At 32.9% G+C, this 14,568-nt stretch overlaps 1 protein-coding gene across 3 annotated transcripts in view; it reads left to right on the top strand.

Moving 5' to 3' along the window:
• Window positions 1-1,354: 1,354 nt before the first annotated feature.
• LOC128223860 (glycosyltransferase 25 family member-like) overlaps window positions 1,355-14,568 on the top strand; it is a 47,398-nt gene continuing 34,184 nt past the window's right edge. For all 3 annotated transcript variants that reach the window (XM_052933289.1, XM_052933290.1, XM_052933288.1), the window contains exons 1-6: window positions 1,355-1,605; window positions 4,380-4,492; window positions 5,581-5,696; window positions 7,724-7,788; window positions 11,018-11,214; window positions 12,044-12,123. In XM_052933289.1, the coding sequence (XP_052789249.1) occupies window positions 1,361-1,605; window positions 4,380-4,492; window positions 5,581-5,696; window positions 7,724-7,788; window positions 11,018-11,214; window positions 12,044-12,123 (816 nt within the window). In that variant the 5' untranslated portion in view covers window positions 1,355-1,360. The remainder of the gene's footprint in view (window positions 1,606-4,379; window positions 4,493-5,580; window positions 5,697-7,723; window positions 7,789-11,017; window positions 11,215-12,043; window positions 12,124-14,568) is intronic.

Genomic DNA, 14,568 nt, shown 5'->3' with positions numbered 1-14,568 from the left:
TATTATTATTATTATTATTATTATTAATATTATTATTATTATTATTATTATTATTATTATTATTATTATTATTATTATTATTATTATTATTATTATTATTATCATCATCATTTTCATAATAATCATAATCATAATCATAATTGTTGTTATTATAATTATAATTATTATTATTATTATTATTATTATTATTATTATTATTATTATTATTATTATTATTATTATCATCATCATCATTAATAATAATAATAATAATAATAATAATAATAATAATAATAATAATAATAATAATAATAATATTATTATTATTATTATTATTATTATTATTATTATTATTATTATTATTATTATTATTTTCGTTGTTATTTTGTTTTACTTGTTATTCGGGACACTTAATTAATGAATCCAAGGTTTGATTATTTGATTGATGATTATTTTGCCACTGTTGACCCCACACAATAGCACCTTGCAACAGTGGCAAAGAGGTGACATGTGCATGTTGCATACTTAGTCGTGCGCACCACATACTGAGTCATGCGCACGAGATACTATGTCGCGCGCACGGTATAATTAAGTCGTGCTCGAGATACTATAATGTGCGCACGAGTTATTATAATAAGCCGTGCAGAATGTATGTAAAGTGTATTCTGATTGGCTAATTATGTAGTGCGCACGACTTAGTAACTCGTGTGCATGACATAGTATCTCGTACACACGACTTAATTATTTCTCGCGCACGACAAATAATCTCGTGCCCACGACTTAGTTACTCGTGCGCACGACATAGTCACGAGCTCGTGCGCACGACTTAATTATCTCATGCGCACGACTTAGTACCTTTCCCTATCTATATTGGCTGCGTTTACTTTTCAGTGTTACACATTGGCTGCTTTTCCTTCTTTGTCTATATTAGCTGCGTAAACAACTGTGTTTTATACCCAATCCATAATACAGTTGAAACATTTAAATCTCATATACCATAGAAACATTCAATGACTAGAATTGCTGCATTCATGGGATAAACAATCATTGAAATTAGAGGTTTTTATGAAGAAGCCCTAATAATTCATATATATACTATAGCTAGGTTGGTATTAAATTTCAAACAAGCCCTGCCATATACAATTCAGAATTTGAGCAAGCCCGGAAGACATTTTACCAGTGCAGGGCTTACGGGCTCATGTTAATTTCGACCACTGGATAAAGGAAAAAGGTTCTTTAACCAAAGCGTCTTAGGATCTACCAGTAACTCGATCTAACTGTTACGGGAAATAACTTATCTTATTCCCAAATTATTATTGTATAATCCTGTGTTTCCGCGTACCGCAGAGGTCTTTAAAAGAAGATAAGGAAGTAATCCAACATGGCAGCCAAAATATTGACGTGTCGAAAATTTCATGAGCTTTTTGCGTTTTCTCTGCTCTTGTTGCATATTTCAGTTGCATATGGCGAGAAAAACAGCCTTTTGGCAAATTCAAATAAAGAACGTGAAGAGTTTCTGCCTACAGTAATGGTCGCCACTCTTGTGAGAAATAAAGCCTATGCACTACCATACTTTTTCGGGCTGCTGGAGAAGTTAGATTATCCCAAAGATCGGATGGCGATATGGTATAGTATAATTATAATCTGATACTCATTTTGAGTATGCATTTAAAGAAGCAAACACATTTATCAAGTATAGAATATTTAATTGCATATTACATAGAACATTTTAAATAAATGTTTTCAAACTCAGAAAACATTTATTTTAATTTTTCTTAGAAATAAGCAATTGGAATTATTTTTTTTTTTCATATTTAAGTAAGTAACATAATAAATTATAAATGTTTCATTAAGGTCAAATACTGCAGATCCAGGTTGGATAGCATATAGACAGATTATTACTTGTAAGTAGGGGGTCCTGGGCGGATTAGTCCACCTAAATGGCAATCAACGAGTCTTTTGACGATTTTTATAACTATAGCAGACTCGTGACATTCACCATCCCAGCAAAAATGAGCGAACGGTCTGTGCGCAGAGAATCCCTGCGGCCACACTTGAAATTATCTCCGTTATAAATTAAAATTTCTACAAAAATATTATTGCCTACGATTAAACACAGGGCTCTTGCGAGGGGGCGACTTGGGCGAAGTGGTCGCCTAAAATTCCCAGACTTCGCCCATTTGTATCATCAAAGCGACATTGACTTCGCCGAATATTTTAGCACATTGTAAATTTGTCAATCAGCGAGTATTTGGCCACTGTCCCATCAGTCAAAACATCGCAATTAGCCATTCATAAAATTTGGTAATCTCCTAATCTGATAAATGGGCTGTGTCATCCAATTACCAAAACATCGCCGGTAGGCGGAGCTATTGAAAGTTAACCAATCAGATTGTACATTGAGAAGACCCTGATCGAATGATATACGTTCGTTAAAATGAGATAGAAAAGGCGACATAATTATGAAAAATCGTGTCAACCATTAATGAAGTTAAAAAGTAATTGATATATGTATTGAACAAACAATGCAAGACATTTTAAACATCGTTGTTTTTGAAGCAGACGGTCATAGCCATCTCGGGCCATTGGCAAGGTGGCGCCAAGAAAATCAATAACATGACGTATCACCAAATATTTGATTGGTTTTAGTGAAATGTTCATGATCAACAAAAAAGTATTTTTTTGCTTTAAGTATAGTTTATACTAACAGTATTTTTCTACTGTATACGATGTCAAAAAAATCGGCGAGATAGCCATTTTGTCAGAACAATTTTCCGAGTTAATTTCTCAACCTCCCACTGTGTATTGGTAAAGTTTTCATCAAGGACAGTGATTTAAAAGTCATTTGGTTCTTAAATGTCAGCATATTTAAAATTATTTAGCCAGAGACAAGTAAATAACAGCATAGCTGAATGTGACATTCGTACCTTATCCCGAACGTACCAAAATAAGATTGGCCCCCCTACTATATTGACAGTTAATTTATTGAATCATTTTGATTGTTTCAAATCCTTAGCTGTCTTGGTTTTTGTTTCATTTTTGCTATTTGGAGATAAACTATGTGATATTGACAAATACACTTTTGCTGAGCCAAAAATGATTATTTTATGAACATTTTATATAGTTATAGCATTCAATTTGAATGTGAATATAAACTGAGGTGTGTGGTATGGCAAAGTTTATGTATCAGGTGTTACGAAAAGTATCACTTCTCCCTAAAGTCTCCCCACTTCTCCCTAAATTGACTGAAGGGAGAAGTCACTTCTCCCAAAATTTTCAGCCTAGTGAGAGCCCTGAAACACATATTTATTTATGTCATAATGCCAAAAAACCATGTTCAGATATCATAAAACATTTACATGTGTCGATTGTTTATCAAGTATCCCGATATCTGTAAATCTGGGACAATTCTGACAGTTTTTCAACATGTATAACTGTATTCGTGACCCAGAATATATTTATGTGAAAATAACAACTATAATGAAAAATTAAATCCAGTTTAGATCACTGTCGTGTATATATTGAACAACTTGTCATTATAATTCAACATGGACGCATGATATTACTACATAAACTTTCACCCAGTGTTAAATGGTAGAGAGTTGTAGCGTTACAGGGATAAATAACAAATGTCAAAATAATAAAAAAATGTATCCCTGATCGCTCATTATTGTAGCTACTGGGCGGATGGGATGTTCAGTGCTTGTTTTTCGATTGAAAAAGGGGCCTAATTTTGGCCCATTCACACTTCAAAAAAGAATGCTTTTATTCACAAAAATTGGGCTAAAATTCACAAACGTAAAGAAATATGACTATATTTTGTTTAAACTCTTATAAATCAGCTTGAACAGAACTTTCAAGACTTTATACTACTACAGTATTGTACCATAACTTCTTTTTACCATTCTCAGAGACTTTGCACCACATATACACTATATAGGCAGGTATTCACAAGTGTTAAGTATGTGCTTTTGTGGTCAATAAAGGAAATAATAGGGTACTTAAGGTACTTCACAATCTATTTATCAATGAAACTTTATGCAATGTTCAGGGCTAGTATCTAAGTGTGTATTTATATATCTACTTATGTTCGAACACATTTTAAGACCTAAAAAACATTTTATTCATACCTGGATGGCTACTGAACTAAGAAATATATCTTTTATGTTTTTTAGGGCTATAAAGCATAGAACACTTGACAATCATGCCGGGGGGTTACAGGATCAACCCCTGGGCTGTTACCATTGTCATGAACCGAAATGGGCTGTACTTTATTGATATTTTGGCCAAAACATGTCTCATTTCCTAAAAAATGTTGAATATTCCTCCTTTTAAAAATGTCAAAATTCTCCCTCAAATTTTCTTGTTTCTGATAACTTTAAGTTTAATTTTTTTTTCAGGCTTTATTCAGACCATAATGTGGACAACTCAACAGAAGTGATAAAAGAATGGGTAGCCGCAATGGAAAACCAGTATAACTCTATAGAGTTCATCTATGATGATACGAAAGAAGGTGACTTTTCATTTGTCTTTTTGTGTAGTCCAGTTTGATTAAATTTTGTGTGGATTTTATAGTTCATGAATATAAGAGGTCTTGAAACATAATACATGGCACAATATTAATTTCACAGTTTTAGCCAAATTGGCTGTTCAAGTCTATTATTCACTTTCAACACATCAAACTTTGCTGTCATATTTGTTAAAGCTATTATAATTTATAAATAAACCAAGATCCATTGCAGATTGGCGCAGTTTAAATAACACTAAAGGCACAATTATCATACACATGTAATAGACTGCCTGTTAATTTAACTTTTTCATGACTCCAAAGCTCTGTGGTAGAGTGTCTGCTTTGGTTGCAGAGGGCTGGCCTGGTAATTCCCGGCTGTGTCATACCAAAAATAGTACTAGTAGTTTCTTTGCCTTGTGCTCAGCATAACAGGGTTGTATTTGGAAATTTGGGGTACCTAACTGCTTCTTAAAGCTAAAATTATCACCGATGTATCGGTGCTTTGCACCGGACAAAATATGAAAAAAAGGTGCTTTGAGGAAGAGCCAGGTTATCACACCCAGGTCTCCTTGCATATTGTCTCTTTTTCTTCAATAAAGACCCTAGGCTGATTGTTCTGAACTTTGTTAAAGTTAACAACATTGTTAACATCGTCGTTGTTAACTTTCAAATCAATATTGCTCTGGAAGTTCCACAGATACACTCATGATCCGCAGTATTCCTAACAAGAGGTGAAACAACTGTTTCAGCTGTACTTGTTTATATTTAAATATGTGAGCATATCATCAAATATTTCACCTTTAAAAGTTATCAACGACGTTGTTAACCTCGTTGTTAACTTCTGAACAATCCGGCCAATGCCTACTAAGATAGTGACTGAGAACACAATCACCTCTAACTCATACCATATGGCATTCAAATACACTTTATATTATGTGGCGCATAGCTGGGTCAAGCCACAGAGTAGCCAAATAAGTTTCAAGCAGCTCTTATGTCTACGGTCCTCATCTCTCACATTGCCTTTGCATATTTCTATCTCATTATATATATAAATGTTAATAATGATTTAATATCATATTTTATGTTTGAAGGTTACCGTGGGGAAAAAAGTCCCTGTGACTGGACGCTGGGGAGATTCCAACATGTGTTGACTGTACGGGAAAAGGCACTTGAGGCTGCAAGGCTCATGTGGGCTGACTATATATTGGTATGTTGTTTAAATGTTTTAAAGCTGAAGAATTTGAGGTGATGAAATTGGCATGTCATATAGCCCCTGTGAATAGACCTTGGAGAGATTCCAATATGTGAGAGAAGGCACTGCAGGTTATAAGGCTCATGTGGGCTGACTATATATTGGTATACTGTTTCATTGTTTTAAAGATGAGGCATTTAAGGTGATGAAATTGGTATGTCATTTAGTTCTGGAGAGAATCCAAGGAGCGATTTGGTGTTTTATTGTCTTGCTAAAAGACACTCTCAAGAGCTGTTCTAAGGCAGGCTCCACAACTTATGACTATTGATAGAATTCGACCAATTTTACAATCCACTCATGGTCAATTACATCTGTAGAAAACTTGCTCCATTGAGGCATTTAGCTACTGTAAGAGGATTTTAAAAAGCAGAAAAAATAATGTATTGAGTAATTGCAAAATAAACAAAAGACTTGACATGTACTACTCGAAATTGACACATTTTAAGTACTAAATGTAGACAAAACGTCCCGATAAGATATAAAGACAAATGTCCATATTTGTTAACTTGACAGGGTTTGCTTTTGTGTAGCATGGCAAACACATAGGTATCATAAATATTGTCCGGCAGCGTCCATTAGTGATGTTTCAAAGATTTTTGTAAGTTTTTGTTTTAATTTGCATTTAAATTTGTTTTTGTTTTACGGTAATCGATTTGCCAATAAAATGGTGTCAGGAGAGATGATTTTTGTTTTTATTTGTCAAAAGTTGTGGTTTTGCTGATGATGCTAATGTATTGAACTTCAGTGCTAAATTCAGCTCAGAAATAAAGACAGAAATGTCATTCATATCAGCTAATAGCTTTTGAAGGAAGGTAGGGCCAAAAAAATGGTTTGGTTAGGGTTACATCCTTTTCTAAAACAGGTATGGAAGTAGGCTTCTTACTATTTTTCTTTCTTTTTTTAATCTTTATATTAGAATGTAATTGTCATCATTGGATAATGGTGTTAAAGTAATCTTCTGTATATATCTTGAAAGGTTTTAAATTACATATTGAAACACACTTAAAAATTATTATGATTTTTTTTTTTTTACACCAACTGACTAAAAATGATAGAGTCAGTGACAATTTCGTAGATAGGGTTAAGTGACCCAAGCCAAATGTTTTTTGTTTTTTAGCTCGACTATCCTAGTCACCTGAGAGTCAGCATTGGAGTAACCACTTATGTTAAAGTTTGCATACCACCTCAAATATTTTCAAAATTCATTGACATATGGCTTTGAAACTTTGCACACTTGTTCACCATCATGCCCCCAACCTGTACACAGGAGGAGGTAACTCTATCAAGCATTTTGACAGAATAATGCCCCTTTTTTTACTTAGAATTTACGTTAAAGTTTGCGTATGTGACCTCCATCGACATATGGCTTTGAAACATTGCACACTTGTTCACCATCATGATCTCAACAATACCCTCCAGGATGGATATTATTTTATATTGTCAATCCCTGAGAATAGTCGAGCGCGCTGTCTACTGACAGCTCTTGTTTAGGCCTATGCTAAATACTACAAGACCAGACTCATCGTATCACAAAAAACGAAAATCTTTTCATTAATCAGCACCAAAGAAAAAAATAATTATTTGTTTTTGTTTTCAGCTGTATTTTCAAAAAAGATGGTATAGGAAAGAGATGATTTTTCTTATCTGTCAGAGATGTGATTTGTTGGTGGTTTTTATGATGACGCTTGCATTGAACTTTAGTGCTAATTTCAGCTCAGTTATTAAATAAAGACAGAAATGTCATTCACATCAGCTGAAATTGAAGCAAAGTATATGAAACTATACATTTACAGAATGATGTAAGGTAGGTTAAAAATGATCTCTGGTGATTGATGACCTGCTGGGTATAACAAATATCGCATTATCACAGTTGTCTTTCATTTATTAATTACTTAAGAAAGGCAATAAATGTGACCCAGCCTACGCTTATGTTTTATCTGACACTGCTTTACTTTAATATGACATTTTTTATCTATTTTCAGATGATAGATGCTGATGTGATGATAGAAAATCCTTTGATGTTGAGAAGACTAATTGAAGAGAAACAGTAGGTTCACGTTATTGTAATTACTGTTATAGTGAAACATTAACTTTATACTAATCGACCGCATGAGATAAACAGTAGGTTTACATTTCTGTCAATATTGTTGTAATGAAATATTACAATTACGACTAATAGCTTATAGGAAAGAAACAGTAGGTTTACATTTCTGTCAATATTGTTGTAATGTAATATTACAATTAAGACTAATAGCCTATAGGAAAGAAACATAGGTTTACATTTCCTGATATTACTGTTATACTTAGTAATACAATATAACAAAAAATACTAATAGCCTACAGGAAAGATACAGCAGGTTTACATTTAGTTTAATCAATATATATTTTACAACGATTATGAAGAAAGTCGGATAATAATTTCTGCTGAGTCACTTCTGTTTGCACAATATTGTGGGAGATTGTGGTCTTGTGTTGTGGGGGAAACCGAGGTACCCGTTGGAAAACGGCTTGTTCAACTTTGTGACCAATTACAAACCTCACATGTGCCCAGGGAAGGAATCGAACATGGGTCGCCTTGGTGAGAAGCGAGTACTGTAACCACAGTGCTAAGTGGACAACAGATAAAAAGTTTTGATTAAAATTGTATAATGTGTTATTTAATGCATACATTTTGATATATTTGTTAGCTGATACCTAAAACAAAAACATTTAATTCATCATACATACGGTATGTCACACAAATGACTTCTGTTGTACGGTACCTCAGATTTAGTGGTTCGGTTAGGTAACTTTTTGTCCATTGATTTCTTGATAAATTAACTTAAAGCTGCACTCTCACAGATTGACAGTTTTTTTGTTTTTGTCTCAGAATCAGCTGATTTTGGTATCATTGCTTCCATTCAGTCGTATAAGATAACTCACAATAGAACAAATCTCAATTGTTGGCAAAAATGCCGAAAAACTCATTTTTCCAAACGAGTTTGTAATGCTTTAACCCTTTACTTCATGTAAACCTAAGCCATTTCAGGCTGCCAGTGTATGGCTTATCAGTTCATATCAGTACCCCTACTTCATAGGAGATTATTGATATTATTGGAATTTTAACCCTCATGTATTACAAACCTATTTTCTTAGTATTTCTTTTGGTTTAATCAATAAGTCATCAATGTAAAGTTTATAGAGAATTAAATTTCCAATCCAGTCATATAAATTTTATTTTGTTATCTAAATTATTTACGCATATTATTCATAAATAAACAGAAAAATATGTCAAATTTGATGAAAATTAATTTTTATTACACTTTTATTTATCAAACATAACACAAAATATTATATAAACAACATATTTTTATAATTCATTTAATGCAACCTGAATTGAAACAAAGATGGACAGAATTAAAAAATAATTCACAACAAAGAAGCACGGTATATTTATATATATGAAACGATGAAAAAAAAAGTTGATCAACAGTCACAGTACGTATTACTTTCGGTTATTTAACAATACAATGAACAAATAAAGTTATTATTCAACTAATAAATGAGGCCTGCATGTTGTTGTTTTCTAAATTTATATCGTTTATTGCATGTCCAGGTATTGTCATTTGGGCTTGATTTTAAAAATCCTCATTTCTCGTATCCTTGTGTGCGTGACGCCGAGGTCCGAATTCGCTATCTCGACGTCGTACTCCAACTAATTTTAATCGAAGCCAGAATGTTCCGATTCGTCAGTCAAACACTGAAATATAAATGACATTATTCAGGAATGTTGTTTTAAACTGAAGTTAACAAGGGCAGAAATTAGCTCTACATTGCATTCTTGTGTATTCGAAAACACGTGTTTCAACAGCTGATCGATGTTAAATTGGGTCATGTCAAAGTTTAACAATAGGGATTCACATTATTTTATAACACATTTGTACTTACTTTCAATTTGTAGAAGCAGATGCGCATTTTTGTGACCGGATTAGCGAAACAGAAGTGACACATATGTCCCATATAATGATTTATGGCCTTTGTTTATACAAGCCAGATGATTTTTTGTTTATCCAACATGGCCGACATTTTGACACGTTTTCGAACCATGACCTGTGACGTCAGGCGCGTGATCAATAAAATATAGTTTTATTATTGGTAGTTAATTATAACTTGCAGTATTGTGTAAATTTCCACGAGGAAAACGAGAAACGAATGCCCACAAACCTGCGCAGTCAACGTTTTACGCATCTTTGATACCAGTGACCTTATTTCGCGATTTTCCGAAATTCTTTAAATAGTAACATAATGTTTTTTTTAGTGCATTGTATTTATCGATGTTTATACTTCATGAATATGAATTTATAGCGAATAACAAGCATCAGGTATGAAAATAAATGCCCCTACATTACGAATACGTAGGATTACGAATCTATGAAGCTATGGATAAAACGTTAAGATCCGTATCTATGAAGCTATGGATAGATAAGTAAAATTGCGTATCTATGAAGTAAAGGGTTAAGCAATAAAACAGTAATTTTTTAACTAAATATGAAAAATTGCAATCTGATCTTTTGTCAGCATTTTCACACAGTTTTGTGTCACTGGTTTCCAGAGATTTACGCAAAATTTGGCTCATTCCAAGGCAAAAAATAAAAAAGTTGTTAAAACAGTAAATCTGTGACAGTGCAGCTTTAACATGAGGGCCTCAAATATTTGTATAAGTGATGGGTCACATACAACTAATTCTTGTGACTGTCCTTTTTCCTTGTAGCAACAGGGATGTTTGTCTTTAAAGGGACTAGACACCAGATGATACAATTGCAATAGAAAAAGAAAATTGTAAAAAACTTGCATAAAATTGACATCGTTGTGTAAAATGCTTTGAATTTTTCTTACTGATGTACATGTATCACATCGCTTACGACAATTGCATGTATCGCAGTTTTGAGCATTTTTCCAAATTGAAATTTACTAGGGTTGTCTACTAATTATATCCCAGTAAGTTTAAAAATAGCGTCGGTATATAAAATAGTGTCGGTATATTTATCTGTACTCATAAACAGATATGACTTAAACTGGGAAACCAGTATGCGCTATTTCAAACGGTGCAACACAGATGAGATAGCAACATGATTGTTGTGTTTATTATTCAATCCATGCAAATTGATGTTTCATCGTCCTCCTACTAGCCAGCATAGGCAAATCTAGACTTGTTTTTGAGGAAATACTGTATTTCCCAATTTTTGGACCATCATGTGTCTTGCCCCAGATTAAATTTATCAACATTTTTTTCACAGGACAGTTATAGCGCCAATGATGAGAAGCTCCGTTGCCGAGTCAACTTACGCCAACTTCTGGGGTGCTGTCGACGAGAACGGATTCTACAAGCGAATCCCGGAGTATTTTAAGGTCCTGGATCGGGAGTTTGTGGGAACTTTCTTGGTTCCAATGGTCCATACTGTGTTTCTGGTGGACTTAAGGGATAAACTTTCAGGTACATGTGTTAAATTAAAAGTATTTGTATGATGTTTTGTTGTTATTTTTAGTGCATCTTTTTGGCTTTTGTGTCATTTAAAGCTGCACTCTCACCATCACATCTGGTATACCATTTTTACAACTTCTTTATTTTTTGTCTTGGAAATAGCAAATTTTTGTGTAAATATCTGCAACCAATGATATAAGATTGCTGTCAAAAAATCAGATCGTAGATTTTCATATTTCCGTTTGCAAATTAATGTTTTATGGCTTAAACAGTTACTAAAGGTTCAAGAAAAATGCATAAAACATCAAATTTTGAACTTCAATATAAAGATATGCAATCTAATTTTCGTCAGCAGTTTTATGTAACTGGTTTCCATGGATTTTTCGCAAAAATTGGCTCGTTTCAAGACAAAAAATAAAAAAGGTGTCAAAACGTTCAATCTGTGAGAATCAGCTTTAAGGCGAAAATCCAAAGAAAATGTTTTGAAACCCCTAAACAGCAGCCTTATTGTAGGGTTTCTCTTTTCGCTTTAATTTGTGTCGCCGAAGGTGAAAAACAAAGTTTTTTATTTTCACATTAATGCTTACTTTCTGTGAGTTTTCAGTATCATTCCCTATGCTTGAATATTTTTTATTCACCAAATTTGAAAAAAAATATTCCTAATTTTTTTTATGTTAGTAAAACATTCAGCTTGCAAACTGTATGTGTATATAATATATGAAAAAAAAGTTAATCAGTTCTGTTTATCTTTTAAAGCAATCGCGTGGTGACCCGTCTGAAAAACCCTTTAAGTCACGTGATTCCTCACCATATTTATATATATATATTTATACTTTTTCAGGCAATCTTACCTACTTGATGCCGCCAGATTACGGGAAATCTGAGGATGATATTATTTTATTTGCTGACTCCGCTAAAAGGGTAACCATTAATTAAGTTTTATACCTGTCTTAAAATGAAGTAAAAGAAAAAATAGTTAACCCACTAGGCCATTCTTAGATATTGTTTCTTTGCATGTCTTTTTGCCATCTCACTTACGATGGCTTAACTAGAAAAAATTATGTCTTTTGGAATTTTTTTTTGAAGCATGTTCTTATCTTGTTCTGTCTTGAAAAACAATGTCTGATCTATTAACGTGCCAAAAGGGATGTTTGTCCACTGCAAATAATTTTTTTAAATGACCTTTTTAAATTTCATCTCTTTCATTGCTAAATATGAGTATTTACCTCAGTTTAGAATAACTGTAAATTTGTGTCATAATGTTCTTAGTTAAGTAAATTTTTGTAAAAGTCATCAAAGACTGTTTGATTAACAACCTTGAATTCTTTCACAAGTACCTGGCATCAAAAACATTCTTTAAGCTGTGTTACATAATACTCAGAATTTTATTTGAGGCTGTATTCAATATTGTTCTGGCCTTGATTTCTCGGAACTTCTTAAGCCTAAAATACTTAAATTAGCTTATTCTGTTTAGCAAAATTTCTAATGGACATGATTTTGATAAATAAAACTTTTCATCATCAGACAGATAACTTAAATAAACAATTAATAAATCTTCCAAAATACTAAATATTTCACAAATTATACAAGAACAAAAATAGTGAGCTTAGCTTAATCATATTATAACAGACTTAAGGAGTTTCAGATAATTGAGTTAAGGCTTATCCTTAGACACACCTCAGTGATTTCATTCAGTTCAATGGCCACTGGAAACCAAGTGTTTTCATTGGACTATAAAAATAACTTAGTTATAAAGTTATTTTTACTGTCCAATGAAAACACTTGAATTCTAATCTTACCGGTAAAGTAGGCTTGTGGCATGTTGTGCATATATTGAACACAGTTATGTAAACATTGTTATTTGTGCTGGCCAAACTCAGGGTTCGAATTTAGACTCGCATACTCGCAAAATGCGAGCGACATTTGGAAATTGCGAGTGACTTTTATTCAAGCTCGCAAAATTCTGGGAGTGGCTTTTTCTAGACCACAAAATGTTAAAAGGAAAGTAGAATAAACATGAACTTAATTCCGCTAGGTAGTGGAGTGTAAACAGCCTATATATGGCATGTTTACACTACCGGTATAAAGAAGACAGTACGGAGTCACGCTCTAGTAGGTTTTCAAAAAAAGAACAAATACGGAAAAGGCCGAGTTTTATCTAGAATCTTTCCGGGATGCTCCGAGGCGTGCATAATACAAAGTAAATACGAATGACAAAATCACCTAGCTCAATCATTGGCTAAATTTAGCGCTTTTGTGCACTATATGTAAACCCCATCATCCTGTAAAGATGAATAGACTTCGTTGATTGATATATTTTGGTCCAAAGTATCCACGCTACATTTACTGTTGCTTTTTTATTTTAAATTTATTATTTTATTGTTTTTAATACTTATAGACTTAATGAAATCTGTAGCGTGCTTGTCGAATGGATATTAAATTACCCGATGGCGAGGGTAAATATACAAAGTGAACAATGTCAAATTATTGGACAGCTTTGTTATCAAAAAGCTGCCAGCATCAGACGAGTCTTTCCATAACCCCCAAATAGAATAAGCCATCAACAAGTTCTAGTAGTAGAGTCACTCAAGATTGATACTTTTTAATATTCATAATATGTCTTAGGTGTTAATTTCTACTTTAATTAGACAATATTATAAGGGAATAAAGCAAATAATAAAACTGCAAGTTGATTTGTCATTTTGCGAGTTGCCTCAAAATGCATTCGCAAAATTTTGCGAGTGCTCCTCAAAGTAAAATTCGAACCCTGCAAACTGGTATAACCCGATGGCGAGGGTAAATAAGCTCAACACCCCCCAAACATTGTAACTGAAGAATAAATGACTCTAAGTGGTAATTTGAAAATATAGGTTTATAAATTTGACATTTCCATTTGCTCAATGGATTAAGAGATGGTAATGAAATTTTGCACATATACATTGATTATTTGATATCTTTCATTTATAATATTAACTCTTTTGTTGATATATGATTTTGGGTTATCTGAAAAGAAACTTTTCTTTAAATGAGAGAAAAAATAAAGGTAATTTGGTGATGGGCGATTTTTTAACCCCAAAATTGTCTCAGAGCTGGGGACCAGTTCTTTCTTTGAACCCTTATATGTAAAGATAGCTTTTACAGTAAACTAAATTTAATAAACCTGATTTTAAATAAAGATTCTTGTATCTTGTATCTTGTATGACTCTGCGTATCAGTCACTAGAACTGTTTCTGTTTTGGATTTAATGAACCTCTACCAGTAGAAATGTTCTTTTTATGAACATTTACAAGTAAAAATAGTTTTTACAGTAAACTAAATCTAAATGTAAACTGAAAAAAATGAATATCAATTATAAAAGTGGATTTC

The sequence above is a fragment of the Mya arenaria genome, chromosome 17 (genome assembly GCF_026914265.1).
Source record: "Mya arenaria isolate MELC-2E11 chromosome 17, ASM2691426v1".
NCBI lineage: Eukaryota > Metazoa > Mollusca > Bivalvia > Myida > Myidae > Mya > Mya arenaria.
This window is presented reverse-complemented; position numbering and strand designations above follow the sequence as displayed.